A 26,309-nucleotide genomic window follows, 5' to 3' on the forward strand; every position below is an offset into this window, starting at 1 on the left:
TCAGTGAACAAAGGAAGAGGTGGCGAAGGGAGAGGTGGGGCGGCTGAAAACGGCGTATAAAAGGGGGTTCCATAGTACATCACACCACAAATCTCACATTTTGTCTGCAAGTCCCGCAACCTGGAACATTTTCTTTTGAGCTTCTGATTTATGTTGAGGGCATTGTGGACACTCCGTTTGATGTAACCAGGTTCCAAAATATGTAGGTCTGTGTGTTCTTTCACAGTGCGTTTGTTTGAGCACTCTTAACAGTTTTTGTGAATGTGCGTGTACTGCTTGCTGTAAAACTATTTCAAAGTGCAGTTCATCACTTACCAGCGAGTACACAAGTAAAGCCACTTTACTCCAGTATTGGAACTTTCATAGATTCACATGCCTGAATCATTCCCCGTCGTCGAGACGGGAGTCTCCGGTATATAAAAAAGCAGTGCTTAGTAGTATAGCAAACTGAAAAGAGGCCTAGGCCCATTTCCCTTTTGCAACCCATAGCCTTTGTTATGTAAAAAAGGCCCAAACCTTCTGCCCCTCAGATTTTTCTACCGCACGTTGTGCTAGGGAGTCTCCTTCGAGCTCTGCTCAAACTCTTTACTTCTACAGTATTTTGACTTGAATTTGAGGTTTTTACATCAACCATGTCTGATAAAGAGAGAAAAGGATTATTTAGAGCTTGTTCAACCTGCTCCAAGAAGAGGCTTTATACAGATGACCCTCACAAGGACTGCATCTACTGTCTCTACCAAGACCGTAAGGCAGCAGATTGTAAGGTATGTCGTACCTTTTCAAATAAGGCCTTGAGAGATCGTGAGGGAAGGCTACTGATTTGGCTTCAGAAAGTCCAAGCCAGGAAGGAAATCCTCTCAAGTGAGAGTGAGGAGGAATCTGTGGCGTCTAAGAGATCTCAGAAGAGAAGTAGATCTCCTCAGACACATTCCTTAGGGGAAAGACCTGAGAAGGCCCTAAAAAAGACCACCCCTGGGTCTTCAGGGCGCAGTCCCTCAAAATCCCCTTCAGTCTCATCTAAGGGGAAGAAGGGATCTGCTGGTGAGGTGAAAGGAGCAAAATCCACCTCAGATCCACCACAGTCACCTCATAGGATAGCAAAACAAAACATAGCTTAACAAAACACAACAAAGCATAGTAAAACATATCATAGCATAACAAAACAAAGCACAGCATAACAAAGCATAGCATAGCAAAACAAAGCATAGCATAATAAAACAAAACAGAGCCTAATAAAGCATAGCAAAACACAACAGAGCATAGCATAACAAAGCATAGGATCGCAAAACAGCATAGCAAAACAAAGCCTAGGATAACAAAACAAAGCATAGGATAACAAAACTAGAATAACAAAACAAAGCATAGGCTAACAAAACAAATCATAGCACAACATAGCTTAGCAATACAAAACATAGCATAACACATAGCATAACAAAACACAACCAAACAGCAAAACATAGCATAACAAAACATAGCATAACAAAACATAGCATAGCAAAACGTAGCATAGCAAAACGTAGCATAGCAAAACGTAGCATAGCAAAACGTAGCATAGCAAAACGTATCATAGCAAAACATAGCATAGCAAAACATAGCATAGCATAATAAAACAGAACAAAACAGAGCCTAATAAAGCATAGCAAAACACAACAGAGCATAGGATCGCAAAACATAGCATAGCAAAACAAAGTATAGGATAACAAAACATAACATAGCATAACAAAACACAACATAGCATAACAAAATGCAACAAAGCATAACAAAACGCAACAAAGCATAGCACAGCATAACAAAGCATAGCACAGCATAACAAAGCATAGCACAGCATAACAAAACACAACAAAGCTTAGCATAGCAAAAATAGCATAATAAAACATAGCACAGCATAACCACATATAGCATAGCATAACCACACGTAGCATAGCATAACAACACGTAGCATAGCATAACACGTAGCATAGCATAACAACACGTAGCATAGCATAACAACACGTAGCATAGCATAACCAAGCATAGCATAACAAAACACAGCATAACAAAACAAAACAGCATAACAAAACAGCACAACACAGCATAACATAGCAAAACATAGCATTCCAAACACAACAAAACATAGCATAACAAAACATAGCATAGCATAATGAAACACCACAAAAAAAACAGCATAACAAAACAGCATAACATAGCATAACAAAGCATAGCATAACAAAACACAACAAAACATAGCTTAACAAAACACAACCAAGCATAGCACACCAAGCATAACCTAGCATAGCATAGCAAAACACAACAAAACCTAGCATAACCTCCTAGCTGCTGGCGACGTCCAGCGGCGTCGCGTGCACTACCTCGGTAGTGCTGCGCACGTCTGTTGGACGTCGCGGCCCCGCCCGTGCAATAGATTGTTCCGCACTAGCGCGGAACGTTTAGCGCAGTAAAGGGGATAACAAAAGACAAAAACACTATAGCTAAACAGAACAGCATAACAAAGCATAGCGCAGCATAACAAAGCATAGCGCAGCATAACAAAGCATAGCGCAGCATAAAGAAACAAAGCACAGGATAGCAAAACATAGCATAACAAAACAAAGCTTTAGATAGCAAAGTATAGCATAGCATAACAAAGCACAACAAAACAAAGCATAGCATAAAAAATGCAACAAAACATTGCATAGCATAACATAAGAAAATTTAGCATTAAGTTGATAAACTCATTGTAGCGGGCCTGCTAGCTTTAACTGGCAGTGACTGTAAGCAACTCAGTCAACCCAGAAGCAGTCACTCGTTCACCTTTGCTCTTGTATTGCAGTGGATTTGTTTATCAAACAGTGCCCATATTTGTACTGTTACTGAAGCTTGAGGAGTTAGGTCCTGGGACGTGGGAGGGGCTGGACCATATCTAATCAATTAATATACAAAATGCCCCCCACACACTTGTTTGTTATTTGTTAATGCAAATGCAATAATCAGGACTACTTCTGATTTATATGGGTTTATTTGATTTCACCCTTTACTTTTTTGTTTATTCAGATAGAAAAACTTTGTTGTATGTATAAGAAACACACGAAACATATAACACTTAATAACAAATGTAAAAAATCACAAATTACAACACATTGGTTTCAAAACATTAAATCAAAGAAAAACTTTGCACATTGTTTTCTGTTGTGGCAAATATTCAATTTTTACAAAGATGCCCGTCCATTGAGTTAACGGGGCGAAACGCGTCGGCAGTAAGAAGGCTATAAAGTGCACAGAATTCATTGTGATATTGCATTCATTGATTTGTATCTACCAGCCTTCCTGTAGACTCTTTGTCCTTCAAATAACTTTAAGAAATTATCAGTTTCTGATAGAGGCATCTTTGTAAAGTAGTCCTGATTATTGCATTTGCATTAACAAATAACAAACGTGTGTGGGGGGCATTTTGTATATTAATTCATATTTATACTGTTAGCACTTTACTTGTGCAAATTTCAGGGCTCAGAAAACTTCGATGAATCGAAGTTCACAGCTGAGGCTGGTAAGTTCGTGCTATATACAACCCCAGGGATAAATAAAAAATATTGCCATTTACAATGTGAATAGCTCCAATAAATACAAGACCTATTGCAAAGTACAAAACATTGCCATTTACAATGCCAATAGCTCCAACAAATGCGAGACCTATTACATTTCCAATGCTTGTTGTAATTTTTCTAATCTCTCTACTTTTCCTTTGGTTGTTTAGGACTCCCAGCCGTCGCCTTTGGCGCTGCTGGCCGCAACGTGCAGCAGGATTGAGTCACCAAATGGAACCGCTGGCCAGGGGCAGCAGGGCTCCCAAGAGCTCGAATTGTCCAATGCACAGATCACCCAGACAGCCAATGGCAGCTGGCAGATCATCTCCACAACTGGTGGGACAGCCGCTTCTAAAGAAGGCTCTGGAGATTCTGCTTCAAAGAACCGTACAATGGCACCTGGGCAGTTTGTGGTTACAGCTGCACCCAATCTGCAGAACCAGCAAATGCTGGCTAGTCTCCCCGGAATGATGTCAAACATTCAATACCAAGTGATCCCACAGTTCCAGACTGTTGACGGGCAGCAACTACAGTTTACCACAGGCCCAACTCAGCTAAACGTTCAGCAAGATGCATCGGGTCAGTTTCAAATCGTCCCTGGAAATAACCAGCAGATCATAACAACTAATCGGGCCGGAGCTGGTAACCTTATCGCTGCCATGCCAAATATACTTCAGCAAGGTGTTCCTATTCAAGGAGTTAACCTCACCAACAATGTTCTCTCGGGACAGGCCCAATATTTGGCTAATCTCCCCCTATCGTTAAATGGGAACATCACGCTCTTGCCTATGAACAGTATGGGGGCAGCAACTTTGGCACCCAGTTCAAACGCAGTGACAATAAACAGCAGCTCTCAGGACAGCAGCTCCCAGCCTACAACGTCTGGGTCTGCCATAAGCTCTTCCCAGCTAACCTCACAGGCCAATTCTGGCACCTACTTCACTAATGCCAATAGCTTTGCCAGCACCAGCAGCAGCAGTATGAATTTTACCACCAGCAGCAGTACCACCACAGGTTCAAACACACAGGTCCAGACCCCTCAGAGGTCTGGTAGTCTACAAAATTTAGTCAGCGACGCCATTCAGATACAACAGGCCAGTCTGGCGCTCCAGCAGAGCCTGCAGAAAGACGCAGAGCAGCAACAGCAGCAGCAACAGATTCTCATTCAGCCCCAGCTCCTTCAAGGGGGAAACACCATACAGACCCTCCAAGCGGCTCAGCTATCAGGCCAGACATTCACAACCCAGGCAATCACACAGGATGCCCTTCAGAACTTTCCATTTCAGGCACTCTCCAATTCTGGCCCCATCATTATCCGCACACCCACAGTGGGACCCAATGGACAGGTGACCTGGCAGACCATTCAGCTGCAGAATCTCCAGGTCCAAAATCCACAGACCCAGACCATCACCCTCACCCCAATGCAGGGCATGTCACTGGGCCAAGCCGGGAGCACCCAGACACTCTCAACCATGCCTGCTGGCACAGTCACCCTGAATCCTGCACAGTTGTCCTCCATTCCCGGCCTGCAGGCCATCAGTCTGGGCTCCCTGGGAACTTCGGGGATCCAGGTCCACCAGCTGCAGGGGATGCCGCTCACCATCACAAATGCCACAGGTAAGAACAATGTCAACCTTGTGGAGCTAGACAGGCATGACCTCTGGTTTAATCTTTTGCAGGCTTTCTGATACTTGAATTTTCAGTACATTCATTTTGTCATTACAATTCCTGAAGCTCTGCTTTTCCTTTAATCACATTACATCCTATAGATGCTAATATGCAGTAGAGTAATTTCAGTTGAGAAGTGTTGCAAAAAGTGATCTCCCAATGAAAGAGTGTTACGGTTTTCTGTTAATCCAGTCCGGCACAGCCATGATTAATTCACTTATCTATTCTGTCAGTATTAGCACACATAAAGGTCTACACACGCACCATCCCAATTGTCATCTGGTAGTACACTATTTTGGCATCCTTTCCAACTTTTAAGACGCCCATATATTTTGATAGGTCAACAGCAGAACTCGGGTAGCACTCGCAAAAGGGGCAGGTTATCCTTGTCTAGCAAGATTGTTGCTTTTTTCGCCTTTGCCGATGTTCTGCTAATCTACCACTGATGGAATGCATTTTTTACTTTTTTTCTGGAGTGCGCAAGATGTGATGGTTTCTTGCTACTGTATTCTTACTACTCATTAAGGAAGTTGGGTGGAATGCCTGTTCATATGAAGGATTCCTCCTTTACCGGTGCTTGGTATTTATTTGTTGACTTGTTAGGATAATATTCATCTGTAGATAGGTTACTAGTTGCTCCTAAGAACTCCGTGCATGTAAATGCTGTAACATCTCAGATTTGATATTCTTGACGGCAGACCTTTGAATGGGGGTATTTGAACTTTGTACCCCCATCTCAGTCTCTTACAAAGGCGATCATTTATTCTGTAACAACCTTTTTGAAGACTTGAGCGGCTATATACTTCCTCTTTGATGCTTTTACCAGGAGTCACGTGTCTGCTATCCGGCTCTCTCATCTTGAAGTATTTGGCCCCTACAGAAGATTCTGGTAAAAATTAGTAGTCTTCAGTGAACTGTCCCATGGCACCTTACATGACCTCTACTGGGGAAGACATTTTAATGGTACGTTCCTCTGCCACCACTGCCTGAGTCCCATTGATCAAGTGTGTGGTTTTTCCAGGTAATTCCTTTGCCAGAATTACCTTTTGTGAGAACAAGATACAAAAACATTTTTGGTATGAAGCATTGTAGCTATTGTCTGGCCCTCCACAATAAGTAATTGAACAGGAGCCAGCCACTGCATCCCGTTTGGCCTGGGATTTTTTGTGTTTAACTCGAAAGGTATGAAGAATAAGGATACCAATGGGAGAACCTTGTTTTTGCATGGTTGAGATATGATATAGTGGTCAAGTTGTCGTAAGTTCTAAGAGCTGAGTGCTTGTCCTGACTTCACCTTTTGATCCTGGTATCCCATTTATCTTACCATTGCTGGAAGCTAAATAGCTTTCTTCATTTGTGAAAACATTGTACCACTTTCTAAGGATTTAACAGTAGATAGAGGGCTTAGTGGGGAATGGTTCTACCATGTAAGGATGCCACATCTTTGGTTTAGTGTATTTGTGTTGAAATAAGTGTGGAATGCTTTAGAATCCTTGATACCATTGCCACAACTGCTACATCATAATTGTTCTGTACACAGCATCCCTGGCTTCAAATCCTAGGATCATGTGTGGTATTGTGTCTTCCTGTGGGTGCATATGGGCTGTGTAATGTCTGCCCCCGAATGTTCCACTCTCCTAAGTCTATTTGTAGTTGGTGTAGTAGGATGACCTGAACACTGAGCAGGATGCACACTTGCTGCTGATAGGGCTTATATTGAAATATACATGGTACCTTATTAGTTACAATAAAGCGTGTCAATCAACTTGGTTTCTGTAAAGGTTTGCCTTCTTCTTGCTTTCTTTTCAAGAGTTTTGCAATAATTAATTCCTGCTTAGTATTCTGATAAAAGCATGTGAATATATGAAAGATCCAGTGTTGGTAAAGAAATTAGTTACTTACCTGTAACTCCAGTTCTCTGACAGTGGAATCCTTTATATTTCACATGCGGCCGTTCCTCCTCCCCGGTCTGAAACTAATTCATTACATACTCTTCTCCTGTTTGTGCTTTGAAATCAGAGCTATGGTGTCCTCTGGGGAGTAGGAGAGCCGACAATCAATCAATCAATCATGCCATTTGTATAGCGCACTACTCACCTGGGAGGGTCTCAAGGCGCTTGGGGGGAGGGGTATGCTACTGCTCGAACAGCCAGGTCTTGAGTTGTTTCCTGAAGGCGAGATGGTCCTGGGTCAGCCGAAGGTGGATGGGGAGGGAGTTCCAAGTCTTGGCAGCCAGGTAAGAGAAGGATCTTCCTCCGGCGGTGGCTCTTCGGATGCGTGGTACGGCTGCGAGAGCGAGGCTGGTGGACCGTAGCTGGCGGGTGGGCGTGTAGAAGGTCAGGCGGTCGTTGAGGTACTTGGGGCCCAGGTCGTGGAGAGACTTGTGTGCGTGGGTGAGGAGCCGGAACATGATCCTCTTGTCGACGGGGAGCCAGTGCAGGTTCCTCAGGTGGCTGGAGATGTGGCTGCGTCGGGGGACATCCAGGATGAGTCGGGCGGAGGCGTTCTGGATGCGCTGGAGTCTTTTCTGTAGCTTGGCTGTGGTTCCGGCGTAGAGGGCGTTTCCGTAGTCCAGTCGGCTGGTGACGAGTGCCTGGGTGACAGTCTTCCCGGTCTCGGTCGGGATCCAGCGGAAGATCTTGCGAAGCATACGCAGGGTGTTGAAGCACGATGAGGAGACGGCGTTGACTTGTCTGGTCATCGAGAGGGAGGGGTCCAGGATGAAGCCCAGGTTGCGTGCGTGGTCGGTTTGCTTGGGTGCGGTTCCCAGGGCTGGGGGCCACCAGGAGTCGTCCCAGGCGGAGGGCGAAGATCCCAGGATGAGGACTTCCGTCTTGTCCGAGTTCAGTTTCAGGCGGCTGTCCTTCATCCACTCGGCGACGTCTTTCATCCCTTCGTGTAGGCAGGTTCTGGCGGTGTCGGGGTCTCTGGTGAGGGAGAGGATCAGCTGGGTGTCGTCGGCGTAAGAGATGATGTTGAGGTTGTGCTGGCGTGCGATGGCTGCGAGAGGTTTCATGTAGATGTTGAAGAGGGTGGGGCTGAGTGAAGATCCTTGCGGGACGCCGCAGATGACTTCGGTGGCCTCGGAGCGAAACGGGGTGAGGCGGACTCTTTGTGTTCTTCCGGCGAGGAATGAGATGATCCACTCCATTGCCTTCTCTTGGATACCGATGTTGCTGAGGCGCTGGACTAGGGTGCGGTGGCAGACCGTGTCGAACGCAGCGGAGAGGTCCAGGAGGATGAGGGCCACTGTTTCCCCCTTGTCGAGCAGAGTCCGGATGTCTTCGGTGGCTGCGATGAGGGCGGTCTCGGTGCTGTGGTTGGCTCTGAAGCCGGACTGCGAGGGGTCGAGGGATCCGTTCGTCTCGAGGAAGGCGGTCAGCTGTCTGTTGACGATCTTCTCGATGACTTTAGCAGGAAAAGGGAGGAGCGAGATGGGGCGGAAGTTTTTGAGATCGGTGGGGTCCGCTGTAGGTTTCTTCAGGAGGGCGCTGATCTGGGCGTGCTTCCAGCTCTCCGGGAAGGTGGCGGTGTTGAAGGAGGCGCTGATGATGTTCCGGAGTTGGGGTGCGATGGTGGAGTCGGCCTTGTTGAAGACGTGGTGTGGGCAGGGGTCGGTCGGTGATCCGGAGTGGATGGTGTTCATCGTGCAGGCTGTGTCTTCGGTGGTCACCGTGGTCCAGGTGCGAAGGGTGGCGTTGGTTTGACGGTTGGGTGCGTGGGTGGGGCGCCGAAGCTGTTGTGGATGTCGGCGATCTTGCGGTGGAAGAACGAGGCGAGGGAGTCGCAGTGGTCTTGTGACGGAGTGATGTCGTTGGTGCCGGGGTTGGAGAACTCCTTGACGATAGTGAAGAGCTCTTTGCTGTCGTGGGCGTTGTTGTCCAGTCGTTCCTTCAGGGATTTCTTGTTGGTGGTGCGGATGAGCTGGTGGTGCTTGCGGGTAGCGTGTTTGAGGGCGGTCATGTTGTCGGTGGTCCGGTCGAGGAGCCAGGCTTTCTCGAGGGTGCGGCAGGTCTTCTTGGAGTCCTTGAGGTCGTCGGTGAACCAGGATGCCTTCTTGCTTCTGGGTCTGCTGGGAGGGTTCTTTAGTGGCGCGAGGTCGTCGGCGCAGGCGGTCAGTCACTGTGTGAAGTTGCGGGCTGCTTCGTTGGGGTCCGTTGTGTTGGCGGGTGGGCTCTGGCTGAGGGAGGTGGTGAGCTGGTCTGCGGTGATCTTGCTCCAATTCCTGGGAGGTACCTGTTGCGGGTGGTGGTGGGTCGTGGATCTTTTGAAGCTGAAGTGGACGCAGCTGTGGTCGGTCCAGTGGAGTCCGGTGGCGTGGCTGAAGGTGATGTACTTGCTGGAAGAGAAGACTGGATCATGCGTGTGGCCGGCGTAGTGGGTGGGGGTGTTGACCAGTTGCTTGAGTCAGAGGTTGGCGAGGTTTTCCAGCAGGGCGGTGGTGTTGCGGTCCTTGTTGTTCTCCAGGTGGAAGTTGAGGTCCCCGAGGAGGATGTAGTCGGTGGAGGGGAGGGCGTGCGGGCTGATGAAGTCTGTGATGTCTTCGCTCATTGGCAATAGTTGATTACCCATGTTTTCTCTCTGGTTGAAAGCATATTTAAGGAAAGACTTTTCAGGGATAATTGTGGCCGCCTTGCCATTTAGGTGTTTTTCAATATTATGGCGTTAGCGTTGGATTTGCATTGTTTGAGCCATCTGTCCTTTGCTCGAGATGGTCATTGCATGGCGTAAGATGTCAGTTTTTTTTTGTTTTTTTTTGTCCTCATTTGCCGCATCCTCGTTCCAAGAAGTAGCCAACCACCTTGTTGTCCTAAAGAAGGAGACCAGAATGTGATCCCATCCTACACCTGGACAAAACGTACCAAATTGGCGGGAGGTGCTTTCAGGAAGATCTTACTCCATCAAGGCCTAATTCAGCCTGTTGGCCCTAGATTCGTCGTGGTCCTGCAGACCCCCTTCTGGACCATGGAGTGTAAGGGCATAATCATCGGACCCGGGGGAGAAAAAAACAAAAAAAAAAGAGAGAAAAAAACCAAACAAAAAAAAACCCCGAAGGCCCGAATAGCATTTCATCTCCACTGAGCTAAGAGATTCCAAAAGGCAAGGCTCCGAGAGCTGCCAGATCTAGCTGTATCCACCCTTGATGTTTCGTAGAGGGAAGACAGCCAATCGGCATGGGTTGGTGGGTTAGGGTCGACCCAATGCTTGCATATTTATCGTTGTGCCAGGACGATTGCGTAGAACAGAAAGGTCCTTTCCATCCCTGTAAGGTTGTTTTCCAGACCAAATATGATTAATGTCAGACTGACAGAAATCGGTATTTTGAGGATTGACTCCAGGGTGGCCTTAACTTCTTCCCAAAACACAGTGATACAGGGGCAGTCCCAAAACATGGATATCGGAGGCTGCTGGGAGGAGGCACTTGTTGCAGCACTTTCCTGGCTGGAATTTAGAAAGCCTTTGGGGGGAGAGATATGCTCGGTGCACAGTAAACAGGTGGTTACGCCTTAGCCATGCTGGCTTGACGACCTTGTATAGGAGGCTAAAAGATCTACGCCATCGGTCCTCACCCTGTGCCCCTACTTCACTTCCCCACAATTCCAACGGGAGGTTGAATTCACCATCAGCCTCCTCCATGATGGACCAATACCAGAGGGCCACCTCCTTACGCCCTATTTGTCTTTCTACCAGATGTTTTTCTAGATAACTATCCCCCAAGTTGAGGGTTTTTCCCTTGACTGCTCCCGGGACCAGCTGACCAATTGCAGATATTTAAATCTGGATAGGGATGGGCAGACCCTCGCTGAAAGCTCCTCCCATTCTACCAAAGAACCTCCTGCCATCAACTCTCCCCATCTTAGAATCCCTGCCTCTAATAGGGGAACTGCGAGACTGTCTTTTAAACAGGGGGTAAGCCCCGGGGAATCCCAAATTGGGGCGAAGTAGGAGAAATATGCCAACCCAACTATAGCTTTTATTTGAACCCATTCTCTCATCAATGATTGTAGAATCTTTAGTTTCACCTTTTTAAAGAACCTCTGGTGTCCAAACTTGAACAAAAAACCATCAAGTGGAAGATTAGCCCCAGTTAACATGGCCTTAAACATTTTCCCGGTTGAGTTGTCTTCAGGGGTTTTCAACAACATCATAGAGTGGGACAGCTGAAATGCCCAGGCGTTATACTCTAGGTCTGGCAATGCAAACCCTCCCTTCTCCCTCCTCCTCCTTAATTTTTTCCATGCCAGCCTCACTGATTTAAAGCTCCAAATGAAAGAATTAATTTCCTGCTGACATTTATGTAGCTGTTTGGAATTGAATGCCAATGGGATGGAGTTGAAAATAAACGTAAATTTGGGGAGGATGGACATTTTCACAAGATTTGTTTTTCCGTAGACGGTCAGGGGGAGAAATGACCAGGCTCTCAATAGTGCCTTAGACTCCTGAAAGACCGATGTAAATTAGTCTTGGCCAGCGTTCCGATGTCGTGGGTGATCCTAACTCCCAGGTAACGGATTGAGGGGTCACTGGAAGATGTGAGTCGTCAATATTCCAGGTCATAAGCTCAGTTTTACCCGCATTGATTTCATACCCGGAGACCCGCCCGAATTCCTCCGCCCTCCTTATAACCCTAGGGAAAGCCTGAACAGGGTCTGTGGTGTAGATGAGGATGTCGTCGGCATAAAGTCCGACCTTCTTCTCCCACCCGCAGAATGTGAAAGACGGGATGCTACCTTCAACTCTCAAAATCTGGACGAAGGGTTCAACATAAATGTTGAATAAGAGCGGAGAGAGCGGACAGCCCTGCCTAGTGCCCCTCATAATTTGAAAAGGCTCAGTTCAGGTACCACTCACCAGAAGGCTAGCCCTGGGATCTCTGTAGAGAAGATTAATTGCTCGACAAAACTTGGCCCCAAGTTGGAACTTCTTCATTGCTGCAGCCAGATAGGGCCAGTTGACCCTGTCAAATGCTTTAGTAGCATCTAAGGTCATGATGGCTAGGGGAAGGGCGATAGTTAAGGCGATATTGATCGCCCCTATCAGGTCGTGGGTTAGATCGGCTAACTGGTGCCCCGTATAAAACCCTTTTGGTCTTGGTGGATAATCGTGCCGATCTCACTCCCAAGCCGTGCCGCCAGGATAGCGGCGAAGATCTAGTAGTCGTTGTTAAGGAGCGAAATCGGCCGATAAGACCCACAATCGACCGGGTCCTTGCCTGATTTTAGAATCAGGGCGATATTTGCCCCCCCCCCCGAGTCGGGTGGCGCCGCTCCATTCAAAAGGATGTCATTGAAGAGGCCAGTCAAGACAGGAACAATAGCTGAACCCAAGGCACGGTAGAGCTCGCCAGGGATACCATCTGGCCCAGCAGCCTTCCCCCCCGCTTCAGTTGTTTGACAGCGTTGCTGACTTCTGTTTCTGTTATTTCTTTATCCAGGCGATCACTCTGTTCCAAGGTGAGCGCAGGGAGACTAACCTTTTCTAGCCACGCATCCCTGACCGTTGGATCAACTGTAGTTTCTTCTTTATAAATATTCTGGAAGAACTCCTGAAAGGCTTTTCCTATGTCTGTGTTTGAGGTCCTAGGCGTGACTTCCCCCGCTCCTCTGACTTCCCTGATGTAATTTGTAGCCTGATCTGATTTAATTTTCCAAGCTAGGACTACCTGCGGCCTCACCATATTCAAAGTGTGATAGCTTGCTGGCCTCCCACCTCTTTGCCACCCTTCCCTGAAGTAAACTGTCCAGTTTTGCTTTAAAATCATTCCGTCTCTCTTGGTCTACTAAGGAGATGGTACCAGAGCTTAGTTTGAGCAGGATGCACACTTGCTGCTGATGGGGCGTATATTGAAATATACATGGTACCTTATTCGTTACAATAAAGCGTGTCAATCAACTTGGTTTCTGTAAAGGTTTGCCTACTTCTTGCTTTCTTTCCAAGAGTTTTGCAATAATTAATTCCTGCTTAGTATTCTGATAAAAGCATGTGAATATATGAAAGATCCAGTGTTGGTAAAGAAATTAGTTACTTACCTGTAACTCCAGTTCTCTGACCGTGGAATCCTTTATATTTCACATGCGGCCGTTCCTCCTCCCCGGTCTGAAACTAGTTCATTACATACTCTTCTCCTGTTTGTGCTTTGAAATCAGAGCTTATGGTGTCCTCTGGGGAGTAGGAGAGCCAACACTTCCACCTCATTGGCAATAGTTGATTACCCATGTTTTCTCTCTGGTTGAAAGCGTATTTAAGGAAAGACTTTTCAGGGATAATTGTGTCCGCCTTGCCATGTAGGTGTTTTTCAATATTATGGCGTTAGCGTTGGATTTGCATTGTTTGAGCCATCTGTCCTTTGCTTGAGATGGTCATTGCATGGCGTAAGATGTCAGTTTTGTTACAGTTATAGCTTATTGGTATACAAAAATAAAGCTGGGTGTTATCAACATAGATGTCCATGGCTGAAAGCCATGGGTTGCTCTGCAAATCGGTAACTAGGGTAAAGATTGAAATTCATCAAGTTTGCTCATTGTTTTCATTGCTCAAAAATGACCTAAACAAATTGTGTCTATCTTATCTACAGATGACGTTCTTCACAGTAAAAACTGATCATCAACTTTATCAAAAGTTGTGGTCGGGTCTTGAAAAAACAAGAATAGCGTGTTAAAAGTGCTCCTTTGGACACACAAGCGGAGTCCCATTATAGTTTCCTATGAGACCTATTTTTCTTCAAACACCAAATTTTAAACTGTAGGATGTTATTGTCTAGAGGCTTTTGTGAGGTATATCTTGCTTTCATAGTTAAGAATAAATCACAGTTGGAATTGAAAGCTTGCCGTGATCCTGTCTGTGTTCTAGTTATTTTTTCTTCCCAAATAGTGTTTTTAGTGTGTTACATTATTATTTCTATTATACATTTGTACTACCTGACTCAGTTTTTCTCTAGTTTTTGTTTTTAGGGATTAAAAGATTTCTGGCTGTAGTGTGAAACATGACAATAGATCTATTTATCTTCTTACTCTTCAGGAGCTACCCGTTAACCTCTTTTCTTCATCCTAGTCCATCATTGTTTAATAGCCTGTGCAGTCCCTTGCAGCGTAATTTTGCAACTGTTGTTCCTTGAACATGTAGTCGTACTATTGTGTATTTTGTCATCCACTCAGATAGTTCACACTGGCTTTTGGATGCCTCCTCTTTCTCAAGTATTGTCTGACGGTTTGAGTGTAACAGTCGGGCAGCTACAAACCTGTCTGGAGTAAGATCATTGTTGAGCAATCTGGGCTGGATAATCTTCTAGGGTGTCTAATTATTATTTTTTTTTAAACACATTTTATTTCCTGTAATATATTTCCATATTATGACATTGTTTACGATATTCTTTCCAGTTCTGACCTTTGGGTTGTCAGTTACAAACATCTGTCAAGGACTAGGTAAATCAATCAAATTACAGTCAACATCTGTTCTTGTGTTAAATTTCTCCCTAAACTCCCCCCCCCCCCTCCAACTGCAGGTAGATAGAGTATATTGTCCCGCTTAAATGTTCCTCCCTTTATCGTCTATTGTGTGGTTGTCCATTTCTCCTGATGATGATCCTGGTCTTTTATCTTTCCTATGTTCCCTATTTATTTTAACTTAGGTTGCTTCATCTACAGGTGCCTGTTCTAATGCTCTTTCCTAGCTATGTCTTGTATGGCTCCCCAATCATGACTGTGTCTCTGGTGTTGTGGATCTGGACCTCTGGTCGGTGTGTCGCACACCCTCTACCAGTGCCTCCCACATTCTGGCTCTCTCAAGTTTCCCCTGTCTTCGTCGTGCATCCCCGAGCAAGATCCTGACCTCGCAGCCCGCCCACTTCTTCAGTTCCTGCTTCCATCTAGCTACACTAGGACTGCTCTTTGCCTTCCACCTGCTAGTATTTTTGTGCTTGGCTAGTATGAAGACCAAGTCCTAAAATGTGTCAGTGACCTTTGTCTTAGCTGTATGGGGGACCAAGCCAAGCAGTCAATGTTCCGAATTACACGGAACCTCTTGATCGGTGATTCGGCCCGTTTCGTTAGTCACAGCCTGACAATAAATGGTCTGGGCCTGGCAGCTCCATTTCATGTGTAAGAAGCCCGCTTCCACCTCCCTGCATCTCGGACACTCTGCATTGTCTCTGTGGAAGTAGAGGTCAATTCGGCTTGGAGTGTTGTAGGCCCGATGTAGGATATAAAAACGAATCCGCCCAAATCGGGCATTTCTTGAAACTCTGGGTGTCCTATACATAATATTCTCCCAGGCCTTATCTTCAAGGGGTCTACCTAGATCTTCTGTCCAGTAGTTTCTCAGCATGTCTAATGACTTAACAAAGTCTTTGCCTGTCGCCCTGTACAGGCAGGTGACCGCTTTTATGGTGCTGCAGATGGTCCTATGTATCCGCACGTAGAGCGATAATCAGGCTCAAGGGTACCCATCCCCAAGTGTTGTCAAATAGGCCTGTGGCGCAGAAACTGGCACTAAGGGATATCCCATTCCGTGCTAAATACATAAAATGGTATCAATTCCCCATCCTTAAATAAGTCCCCATCTTTTGTGGCCCCTGCCTGCTCCCTGTCCTCCGCTGTATCACTTTGTGTTCATTTGTGTATGTGTGCCCTTGTGGTTCTCAAAAGGGTACGTGTTAATGCGTCTCTCTCGGAGAAGAAAGGGCCTACCTCCCGGAGAAGAAAGGACCTACCTCCCGGAGAAGAATGGTCCTACCTCCCTGTCTGGTGTCAGTCTCCCTGCTGTCCATTGCGTAAGTCTCTGTAGTTACCCTGCCAGTTAATATGCCTCAAAGTCTTTGACAGCCAGTCTACCCCCCTTGCTGCGGGTCATTTTAGTATTGTCCAGGCCACCCAGCGTCTTCCAAGTCCCCCATATAAAGGACAAAAGGCATGAATCGAGCTCTTGAAACCACGCTCTGGGTACCCAGACAGGTAATGTAGTAGAAAAAAGCATAATGGTCTGGGGAGGGCCACAATTTTTAACAGAGCGATCCTTCCCTCCACAGATATAGGGAGTTTCCCACAGAAGGCCACAATGTCCTCTAATGATTACAACACCCCTCCTGTGTTCCATTCCTGGATGTCTAGCAGCGAGTGGTATACTTTTACTCCCAGGTATTTAAAGCATCGGGGTTCCCAGTGCAGGTCCCCCAATCACTCAGGCGGTTGCCTGTCTTCCACTATTGGAAAAAGTCAATTTTTCTGCCAGTTAACTCCAAGTCCTGGGAAGGTCCCGAACTCTTCCATCATGTCCCTAGCCCCTCGTAGTTCACCCTCTGGATCTTTCAGGAATAAGAGAAGATCGTCAGCTTATAGCACTATGTGATGTGCCTGCGCTCCCAAGCGTAAGCCTCAGTATCTACTGCTCGTCCGTGCCAAACCGGCCAGAGGTTCCATGGCTAGGGCAAATAACGGGGGTAAGGGGGTACCCTTGGTGTGTACCCCTTCCCACTTGATACTGCTCTGAAATCGTACGACCTGTGCACACTCTGGCCAATGGGTTCGAATGCAGCAGTTTCATCCAGAGTATAAACCCTTGGCCCACTCCATCTTTTCTAGGACGGCATAGAGAAAGTCCCGACCCAGGCTGTTGAACGATTTTTCGATATCTTTGACGAAGATCGCTCCCTCGTGTTCCTCGCTTCTGCCCGCTTCCAATATGGAAAGAAGCAGTCTTCTATTTAGGATTGTGTTTCTACCTGGGATGAACCCTGCCTGGCCCGAACCCTGCCTGGCCCGGGTGAATCAGGGTGGTCATACATGGAAGGAGTTTTGTCGCCATCAGTTTACTTAGGATTTTAAATTCTAGATTCAGCATCGATAGTGGCCTTTAGGCCGCGCACTCTAGGCGGGACTTATCCTGTTTGTGCAGAGGTATCACCAGTGCCTCTCGGCTCGTCTTTGGCAGGATTCCCTCCTCCCCGGCTGCTGTGTACAGCTCCACCAGCCAGGGGGCCAGTTCTTCCATATAGTTGGCATAGAACTACATAGGAAGTCCATCTGTTCCCGGTATCTTTCCTATGGCCAGTCATTTAATCGCTGCCCTAACTTTGTGCTCCGAGATTTCAGCTCCCAATTGATCTGCCTCATCGTCAGTCAGTCGGTGTGTGGGTGGGAAGCCGGTCTGGGAAATTCTGTGTTGTTCTTCCCTCTCAGACCCCTGAGCTCTTATACAAGCATTTATAATATTCGAGAAACCTATTATTTATCTCAGCCTGCCTATATAGTGGGTGTCATGCTTGGGTCAGCCCCTCTCCGTATGAGTACGATCCATGTATGTTTTATAGTCAAAACATCACAATCGTTCTTTCTGGGCTGCTACTTCCTCCTTCACATCCAGGAGTTCTTGGCGGAGCTCCAGGCGTTGTCTCTGAATACTCGGTAGGTTCTTTCCACATCTGTAATTAATGACCGCCATACCCCAATGGATGTCGCCATGCACCATCCCCTAATTACGGGACTCCGTCAATCTGGAGTCAGTGGAGTGAGGATGGTCATTGAAGTAGGATGTTGTGTTCTCTGGTCTCCTAAAGTAAGGCCTGGTCCTCCAGTGCCTTTGGATTAAGGCACCAAGTAGGGATGGGTTGGTTTGCACTCCTCATTTTAACCTAATCAGTATTGAGTTATGGTCCGATATCGTAGGTGTCTGGTACTCCACCCCATGCATCAGAGCATGCTTGTCAGAGCAGCACAGGAAGATGTCCAAACGTACATGTGAGAGGTGTGAATGTGCCTTGTCTAGTGAATGTATACCTCTCCAGGTGTCCACCAATCCCCAACGGGTCTGTGATCCTCTAAAGGCCTTAGCTATTTTGTGTACCTGGGAGTCCTCGAAGAGGTGGATGGGATCGGTCTAATTCTGGGTCCGCTACGCAGTTAAGATCTCCCCTCATGATGACGGCGCTAGTTATGTAAGGAGGTAGGATGCCCGTCATCATCTCCAGGAAGTCGGTGTTCGGTCCGTATATATTGGCTAATGTCACGTCCTGCCCATCTAATCTGCCTGTGACTATTAGGTATTTGCCCTCTTGGTTGACCCTGTGCTGAAATGGAACCCCTGCCCGTACCCTGATCAGCACCCCTAGCCGTCCACCCCAGCGAATGCGGAGTATGATGTATAGAATGGCTGGCCTCTCCCATCTACTGTGTAGTGCAGTGCTCTCTGAGGCCAGGGTGTGGGTCTCCTGCAGCAATGCAACGTGAACCCCATTTCTGCTCAGGTGTGAGAATATTTTATGTTTCTGCATGGAGTGTATACCCCGGACGTTCCAAGACAATAAGTATGTAATTTTACTACTCATTGTGTTCTTTTTCCCTCCCCCTCTTCTTTCCTCGACCCCAGGCTATCCCAGAGAGTTGACTTGCAGGTGTTGTCATCATTTAATTTCATATAGTCTCTCCAAGGCTCCCTGCAGGGTCCCCAACTTACAACTTTATATACACCCCAACTCCCCCACACCAGGACAAGTGAGAATCTCGTTCCCCCCCATCCAAACTATGCACTTGTGTGTCTCTATAGATAGTGACTAAAGTTCAAGTAGAGACAGGTCAGACGCTCAATTCGGAGCAGTGCCCCTCCTCCGTCGCCCCTCCCCCCCCGCTACCAAGTTCGCCCCACCTGGTGCACACATTATTTGAATAGCAAGCCTTGGTCCCAAGCCTACTCAGTCCTGCATGTTGTGTTAGTCTCTCTGCAACAAACCCTGTGTTTATTATTCCCTACTATACATGCGTGCCCAACAGTGTTCATATAATTTTGTCTGCCGGTCTGGGAGTCACGGACGGGACTTCATGGCTGGCTTCCCCCCCCACTGTGCTGGAGCTTTGGTCCGAGTCTCTATAAACGTCCCAAAAGACATCAAGGTAATGTCCTGCCTTCTGGGTGCTCTGAGATATGCTATATGCTAAAGCCGCTACTGTGCTATCCCTTTCCCGCTGCGTCCCTGCTTTTGATGGTGCACCTGCAGTCTTTCCTTCTCTCCCTCTTTGTCTACCCGGGCCATGATTGTGTCTATCTTGTCTGGAGTCGTACCGTTCATGTGGTATATGCTGGTCGATCTTTTCCCACACCTCCTATGGCGTATTAAAGAATGTTGTCTCATTAGTAGTTACCACTCTCAATAAAGCAGGGAACACCATGGAGTATTGTATGCTCTGCTGTTCCAGTTTCCTTTTGGCGTTTACGTAAGATGCTCTCTGTTTCAGAACCTCTCTGGAGAAGTCTGGAAATATTCTGACAGTACTATTGTCCACTATGAGTTGACCCTTCAATCGAGCCTGACCCAGAACATGGTTTGTGTCCTTGTAAAATAGCAGCCGTGCCACTGCTGGGCGTGGAGGTCGTCCAGGTAGGAGAGCTCTCGCTGGAACTCTGTGTCCGCTCCAGGGCACAGTATGGAGAAAGTCCTTCTTCCGAAACGCTGGTGCACATCCAATTTTCTAGGTATGCTATCATGTTATCTCCCTCAATCTTTTCCAGCAGACCAACGATTTGTAGATTGTTGGGCCTTGCTCTGTTTTCGGCGTCTTCCACACTAAGTTCCAAAGCGTGCACCGCTTCTCCATGTCGGCGAGTCTATTTGTTGTTGTGGCGAACTGGGGTTTCATGTCATGGACATCTTTCGGCTGCTGTGATCCATTCTGCTAATTTCCTATCATACGCTCTCAGCAGTACCAGGTCCTCTCTAAGGGTGTCATTTTTTTTTTTCCACCGCCACTCTTGAGGTCTAGATGGCTTGGAGTATGTCATGGAGGGAGGAATCCTCTGGAGCTTTTCTCCCGGCGTTGCGGCTGTTTGTCTTCGATGCAGGGCCCCCAGGGTCATCCCCTTACTTTTCTGCTGCTCTGGATCTCGCCTATTGGACACCTTTCCCATGATGGCTCCCCACCTAGTGTTTAGCTCTTTCTTGTTAAGCTTTCTACCTCTTCCCGGCCTGCTCCCCGTGCTCCGATGCCTAGGCCTGAATAGGTGACGTGTGCATCTATTGCTGTTGTCCGGGAGGTCCCCCTGCGAAGTGTAGCATCCCTGAGAGCTCCTATATGCCCAAGGGACGTGGGGGTGCTTTGCCCCCTCTCCTCCATTCTTCGCCCCTCAACCCTCTCCAGGTATAGATAGGCTACGCACATACTCTGTGTGGGGCTCATAGGCTTGTTAGTGGGGCTTACCTCACTCCCTGCTTTTTGCTCTCTTTGCTGCCTGCCCACTCGCTCACCAGCCTCACATAGGGCTTCTGACCTCGGTGGGGTCCAACGCCTCTCCCCATAGCTCAGTTAGGTGTCTGTGCATTTAACACTCACCTGCTGGTCTGTTGTTCTCGACCACAATCATCCCCGCTCCATCAGGCGGAGGCCGGGCCCATCGTCCTAATGCAGGTCCTACCCCCCCTAGTGTGTTAGCTCCCTCTCCCAGCGAAGGAGCCAACTCTTGTAGCGGCCTCTCACCAAGCCGCCAGCCCCCGCACCTGTGTATTTCTTCCTGGGGCTTTGCTGTTGGGCTCCAATCGCTGTTCTAGCCGCCTCTTCTTCGGCCAGTGGACTCCCAATGCTATCCCCACACTCTTATTTTCCAAGGGCTCAGAGTCGCTTGGTGCCTTTCACCTGTAGGCCCCGATTTGGCTGAAGCGCGGTGGACCATCACTGGCAGAAGTGCGGCCCAAAGCTCCCCACTCCATCGGTGCCAGACCACGCCCTCCCCTTCTAAGGGTAAACTGGGAGATCCTGTTGGGTAATAGGGTGACGCGTTTCACAGTTAGTACTGTATTTCATTAACTTCTATTTCAGTGATTAAAAATAAAGCCTCCGATTGCCTCCAGGTGCCTGAGATGCCAAACATGTAGCATTTAGTCTCTACCATACCGTTCAGCAAGGATGTAAATCCCAGTAAGCTAATCTTTTTTGTTTGTTTGTTTTTTTTTTGTTTTGTTTGGTGCCTTCAGTTTATATGCCACAACAAGCTTTCTTTGTGGTCTGTGAAAAATGTAGGAGGTTAAGTATTCAGTTTCCTGAATTTTCTCGAGGATGAGTTATACTATGGTAACCACTGTTTTTGTGGTTTATGTAGATTAAGAATTCCTTTCTCCACCACTAAATAGGCTGAGACTACCTTTCATATGCCCTTCCGAGCCATTAAATTAGACCTGTTAGGGGTCCTTTGTCATGATGCTTGCATGGACTCTTGTAACACCATTTCAGATACAATAAATTAAGTGTTGCTCTGCTCTCTGTAGGCCAGATCATCTACAGTAGAAGCTGATTACCTGCCAGCTCCGACATTGCCTCTTTGCACAGCTCCGACATTATGCCTCTTTGCACAAGAATGGTCTGTAAACTTTCATGGGATATTACTCCAGTGAATTGAATTTTGTTGACAACCCAAGGGCTCTCAATCAGTTTGTCCTCTGGGCTTTTACATAAAGTGCTTCTTGTATCTAAATGTGTATAATGAATATAATGTGGTACTATGAACTGATTCAAATAGAAATCTAGTACTACAAATTGGAAGTGTTTTGGTTCAAATTGCCTACACCTCGAGTGCCAAATGAGGCATTGTACTTTTTAGGTCTCGCACCTGCGAGCGGATCGCGAAGCGATCGTCGCTGCGAGGCCCTATTGCAATCAGTTCTGCTTACAAGGAGCCACGGGAGACAGGAGACAAGACATGTGCACGCGCGTAAACGGATCAGGTCGCGCGCACGTTCACCATCTCCTGTCTCCCATGGCTCCTTGTAAGCAGACACACACAAGCGCACATACACATAGAGACACCCCACCCGCCGACAAAACACACACACACACACTCACACTCTCTCTCCCCCCCCACACACACCGGGCTCTTTCAGCGTGTTCCTGTCCCCCTCGTCAGCCAATGGGTCAGTCTCGGCATGGTAGCTCCGCAGTGCTGGTCTTCACCCAGGCCCCCCTCCTGGCACCGGGACGTCAGCTGCCGGACTTCGTTCTCAATAACAAAGAGCTCGCATGCGTGGGCAGCCCTCTCACTCTCAGCCCGGGCTGCTTTCGGTTTCACGGTCTTCCGTGTTCAAATAGGAGTTGCAGGAACTACATATCCCATCAGGCCAAGCGCTCTCTTACCGCGCGTTGATATCACCACCATAATCCACATGATCACTTCATGAACATTCTCGGGAACGCTGCGTGAAGACATTGGTCAAAGGAAACCTTCCTGGTGCAGATGAAAGTGGAAATCCGCTCTCCCTTTCATTCCGACAAGAGACGTGGAAAGGCTTGCTGCATGCCGTGAGGTCGTGCTATTTATTTCATCCTTGATTTCAAGAACCGACAACCCCACCCTGTCCGCCCGCCGAAAGCACTACATCCCCGCTCCCCCAGCAGCACCCTGGCAACACACAAGCACACAACCTCTTCACACAGCAGCAGCCTGTTCCTACATCCCCGCTCCCCCTCCCTGCATCGCAGTACCTCCGCCACGGGCACCACAGATGCTGCAAAACACCTGCTGGGGCACCAAACATTACCGAGCCCAATTGAACCACGGCGCCACACCATCCCCTGGGAAATACAACAGCGGCCAGCCGAAAGCGCTTCATCTGCGCCTCCCACCACTGCCCGTTGCACAGCCCACAATGCACCCGAGACTGACCTGAAGGTGTAACCGCGAAGAGGATAAGAAACTGTTTATAGACTGTAGCATGTTCAATATTTCAAAGCGAAGTATAAAGCCGAGTTTTAATAATTCTGCAAAGATATTCGTTTTTTAATTGTTTTATTTCACTTTAGCTTCATTCATCCTGTAGTTAAGAAGGAGAAATGGATATGAACATCATGTTCCATGTTTACGGGCTCCTTATCTTGGGAATGCAAAGCCCTGCACTTCAAGCTTTGCTCACCAGGGTTGTGCACCACAAAGAGTGTTCGCTGCACTTTAAGCCTTGTCCACCAGGCCTGCGCACCACAGAATGTTCACTGTGCCTTGCTGCACTTCAAACCTTGCTTGCCAGGGCTTTACACCACAGGGCTGGACCTCGGCGGAGCGCTGTGTGACTGGATTCGTGAGCGACGACTTTACAGCCTGCTCAGAGCTTCATGGCTAATGTCTTAACACACATCGCACACAAGCCTCCTTCCGGCGCCTTGTTAATATCTCCGCACCTGCTTCTTACCTGCTTCATCTACACTGACGTGAACCACATTTGACGTAAATGAAGTGAGAGCACAACGTGGTCTGTTTGTTCCTTATCGTGTGGACTCTGAGCCATTTTAACATGCACATCAAAAATAGGCTAATATATCGATAAGAGAAAGAACGATGCAACGGGGTCAACTGTATTCAGAGTTTTACCTTTTTTTTGCATATTTTTTATAGCGCGAACTTGACCCGAAGGTATACATTACACATTCAGGCACAGGGAGATTAAGTGATTTGCCCAGAATCACAGTATGCGGACGCGACCTCGAGGCTCGACCCCTGGTTTCCAGCACCAGAGTCGGCAGGTTAAGCCGACGGACCACATCCTCCTCCCTTATTGTACTGGTGCATTTTGACTCTCCATCCACCTGTAGATCATTCGCTGTGGAATGTGTTGGACGGAGAGTTGGCATGGTACCCCTCCCCTCTCCTCCCTTTCACTTTCCTCCTCTCCACAATCCAGCGTACAGAATCACGTTTCCTCCATCTCTCCTCATTCATTTATCTACCCACCTTCACCCATGCATACCATCCGCGCGTTAGCATTTTATCATCCTTTCCGTCATTCAATTTAGAAGAAATGCCGAATAAACCAGAAAGATAACTACACTAGCGGCTGCTATTTACAACACTACATTTCTCGTTCCTTATCTAAAATAAAGATAACTATTTCATCTACTTGCGAGTCTCTCAATAGAACCTTTTCCTGATTGAAACTAGAAGCAGTGCAGCCTCTAGTACATTCCTTCAAACCCTTTCTTGTAAAGTTCGCTTCTGTCAGAAGGTTCCGCAGAGCGCAATGCGATGTCAAACCTGCTGCTGGAAGACACTCACACGGCCTCTGAGGCAAAGCCTGCCGGCTCAGGCTGCCAAGGGCTGGCGTTTTTAAATGTCCCCTTGAAGAGCAGGCGGGGGTTGCAGGTCCGGAGAGGGCAGTGACTGGCAGTTCTGATTCCAAATACAACAGTCACTTTGTGCGCCTTGCAGAAAAGGGTATGTGGAGCTCGCACTCGGCCCCTGTAGGGCTTGGCTTCCCCCATGCGGGATATCACTTATCTTCTGTGGTGCTTGATCTGGGGCGCATGCACCCCAGGCGCATGCACTAATCATCTGTGGGGCTCGCCTTGAGCCTCTGCCGGACTGGCACTCAGGATTCACCGGACTTGCACTCAAATACTGTTGGAACCAGCGGCTGTACTGGAGAGAAAGTGTAGGTGTGAATGGCTGCATTGGTGAGTGAGCAGATGTGTGAGTGCTTACGCCTCATTAGTGCACCCCCTGCAGTAATTCCCACAATCTTTATTCACGCCCGTACCTCCCTATCTGTCTTCATGTATCTTTTATCTCTACCTCACCAATCACAACATTCATGCTCATCTCTTTACCTCGCTTCTCCGTTTCCCTTTCTCTCTATCTCTGTCTCACATCTCTACTACATCCTGCCTCTCTCTCTCGGTCTCACTCGCATATCTTTCTATCCCATCTCTCCTTATTTAATCTAATCTCTTCTACCTCAATCCTCTTTCCCTCTCGTTTACCCTCTTTCTACATCTCTATGCACCTCACCTACAAAACCAGCCCTGCTTTAACTCACCTTTGTCGACCTCAACACTCACAATACACTTATCAGTGCCACCTCTGTCTACTTTTTTTTTTTTTGCAGAGTTTTATATAGCGCGAACTAGAACCGAACCGATCAGTTATCAGAGCGCTTTACATAGCACCAGTTACGTTACATGTTACATTACTTGCCTTTTGAATCTGTATCAGTCTTCCACCTGTCTCTTTACCACTTTCTAGGCTTCTCTCATACATCTAAGTCACGTAAATACAACACACATTGCAGTGAAAATGCTATAGGTGTCACATTTGCGAAAGTTAAAACTATTGGTATTGTACATGAAAAAGCTATTAATTTCGCTATTTTCAAAACCAACACATAAATAGAAAAATTGTCATTTACAATACCAATAGCTCAAACTTTCCTAGTGCGAGACCTATTGCATTGCAAATGCTTGTTTTAATATAGTTGCAACTTCTACACCACACCAATCCCAATTACATTTTTTTAAAGTAACCTGACCATTATTTTATCTTTCAACGGTTTGGAGCATCTAGAAAACACTTTTTGGACTAGGTGTCTTGAGTTACCAGCTTTCAACTTTTTCCCTTGAAATGATGGCGAAATTTGTTGTGACCCCGGTTTGGCAGTATGCAGGAAAACTCTAAAAGACATGAATGGATAGGAAAGATGTGAGCTACACTTGTAGTTTTCCTTGTAATAGTTTTATAAATATGGAAAATTAATTGCTTATGCCTTATGATTTGTATAGCTCTGTAGTTCCTCGATTTGCGTTAGATTAGACGTATAACTTCTCAGGTTTGTGGCAGTTCAGCTACATAGCGTGCGCAAGACTCCGAAGTGCGCCCAAGAGTCACGCACATAAATGTGGCGACAAACCTTCCGAGAGGCCAGTGTAGCGGGGCATTGTAAGTTATGTATTATTGGCATCTCTGAGAGCCTATTGATTTTGTGTAAGAGATAACATTACACACTGATGCATGTTCGGGCCACCAGCGCAAACGCCCAGTTAGTCAAAGAACGTTGGCTATTTTTGTGATGAATCGGAGTCCTCTTACGAATCATTATGGAATTTAAAGTTGTTTACCTTGGAAAGGCCAATTAAACATCTGTAGAAGACTTTCAGTTGTAAGATTATGCTATCTAAGATGACTGATCAAAAAATATTGTGTGAATAAGCTCAGATTAACAGTTACTTCAGTACTCGAACACTTTAGGAAAAACTCTTGCCGCTTTAGTGTTGAAGTGCAGCCAGTGCTGTTAGCCCTTGACGCTTGTCTGTTGTGGGATATTAAGGCCCGCTGCTTACTGTCTGCGGA

At 47.1% G+C, this 26,309-nt stretch overlaps 1 protein-coding gene across 2 annotated transcripts in view; it reads left to right on the plus strand.

Moving 5' to 3' along the window:
- SP1 (Sp1 transcription factor) overlaps window positions 1-26,309 on the plus strand; it is a 225,318-nt gene that overhangs the window by 26,129 nt on the left and 172,880 nt on the right. For both annotated transcript variants that reach the window (XM_078687645.1, XM_078687654.1), the window contains exon 3: window positions 3,731-5,177. In XM_078687645.1, the coding sequence (XP_078543771.1) occupies window positions 3,731-5,177 (1,447 nt within the window). The remainder of the gene's footprint in view (window positions 1-3,730; window positions 5,178-26,309) is intronic.

The sequence above is a fragment of the Lissotriton helveticus genome, chromosome 1_1 (assembly GCF_964261635.1).
Source record: "Lissotriton helveticus chromosome 1_1, aLisHel1.1, whole genome shotgun sequence".
NCBI lineage: Eukaryota > Metazoa > Chordata > Amphibia > Caudata > Salamandridae > Lissotriton > Lissotriton helveticus.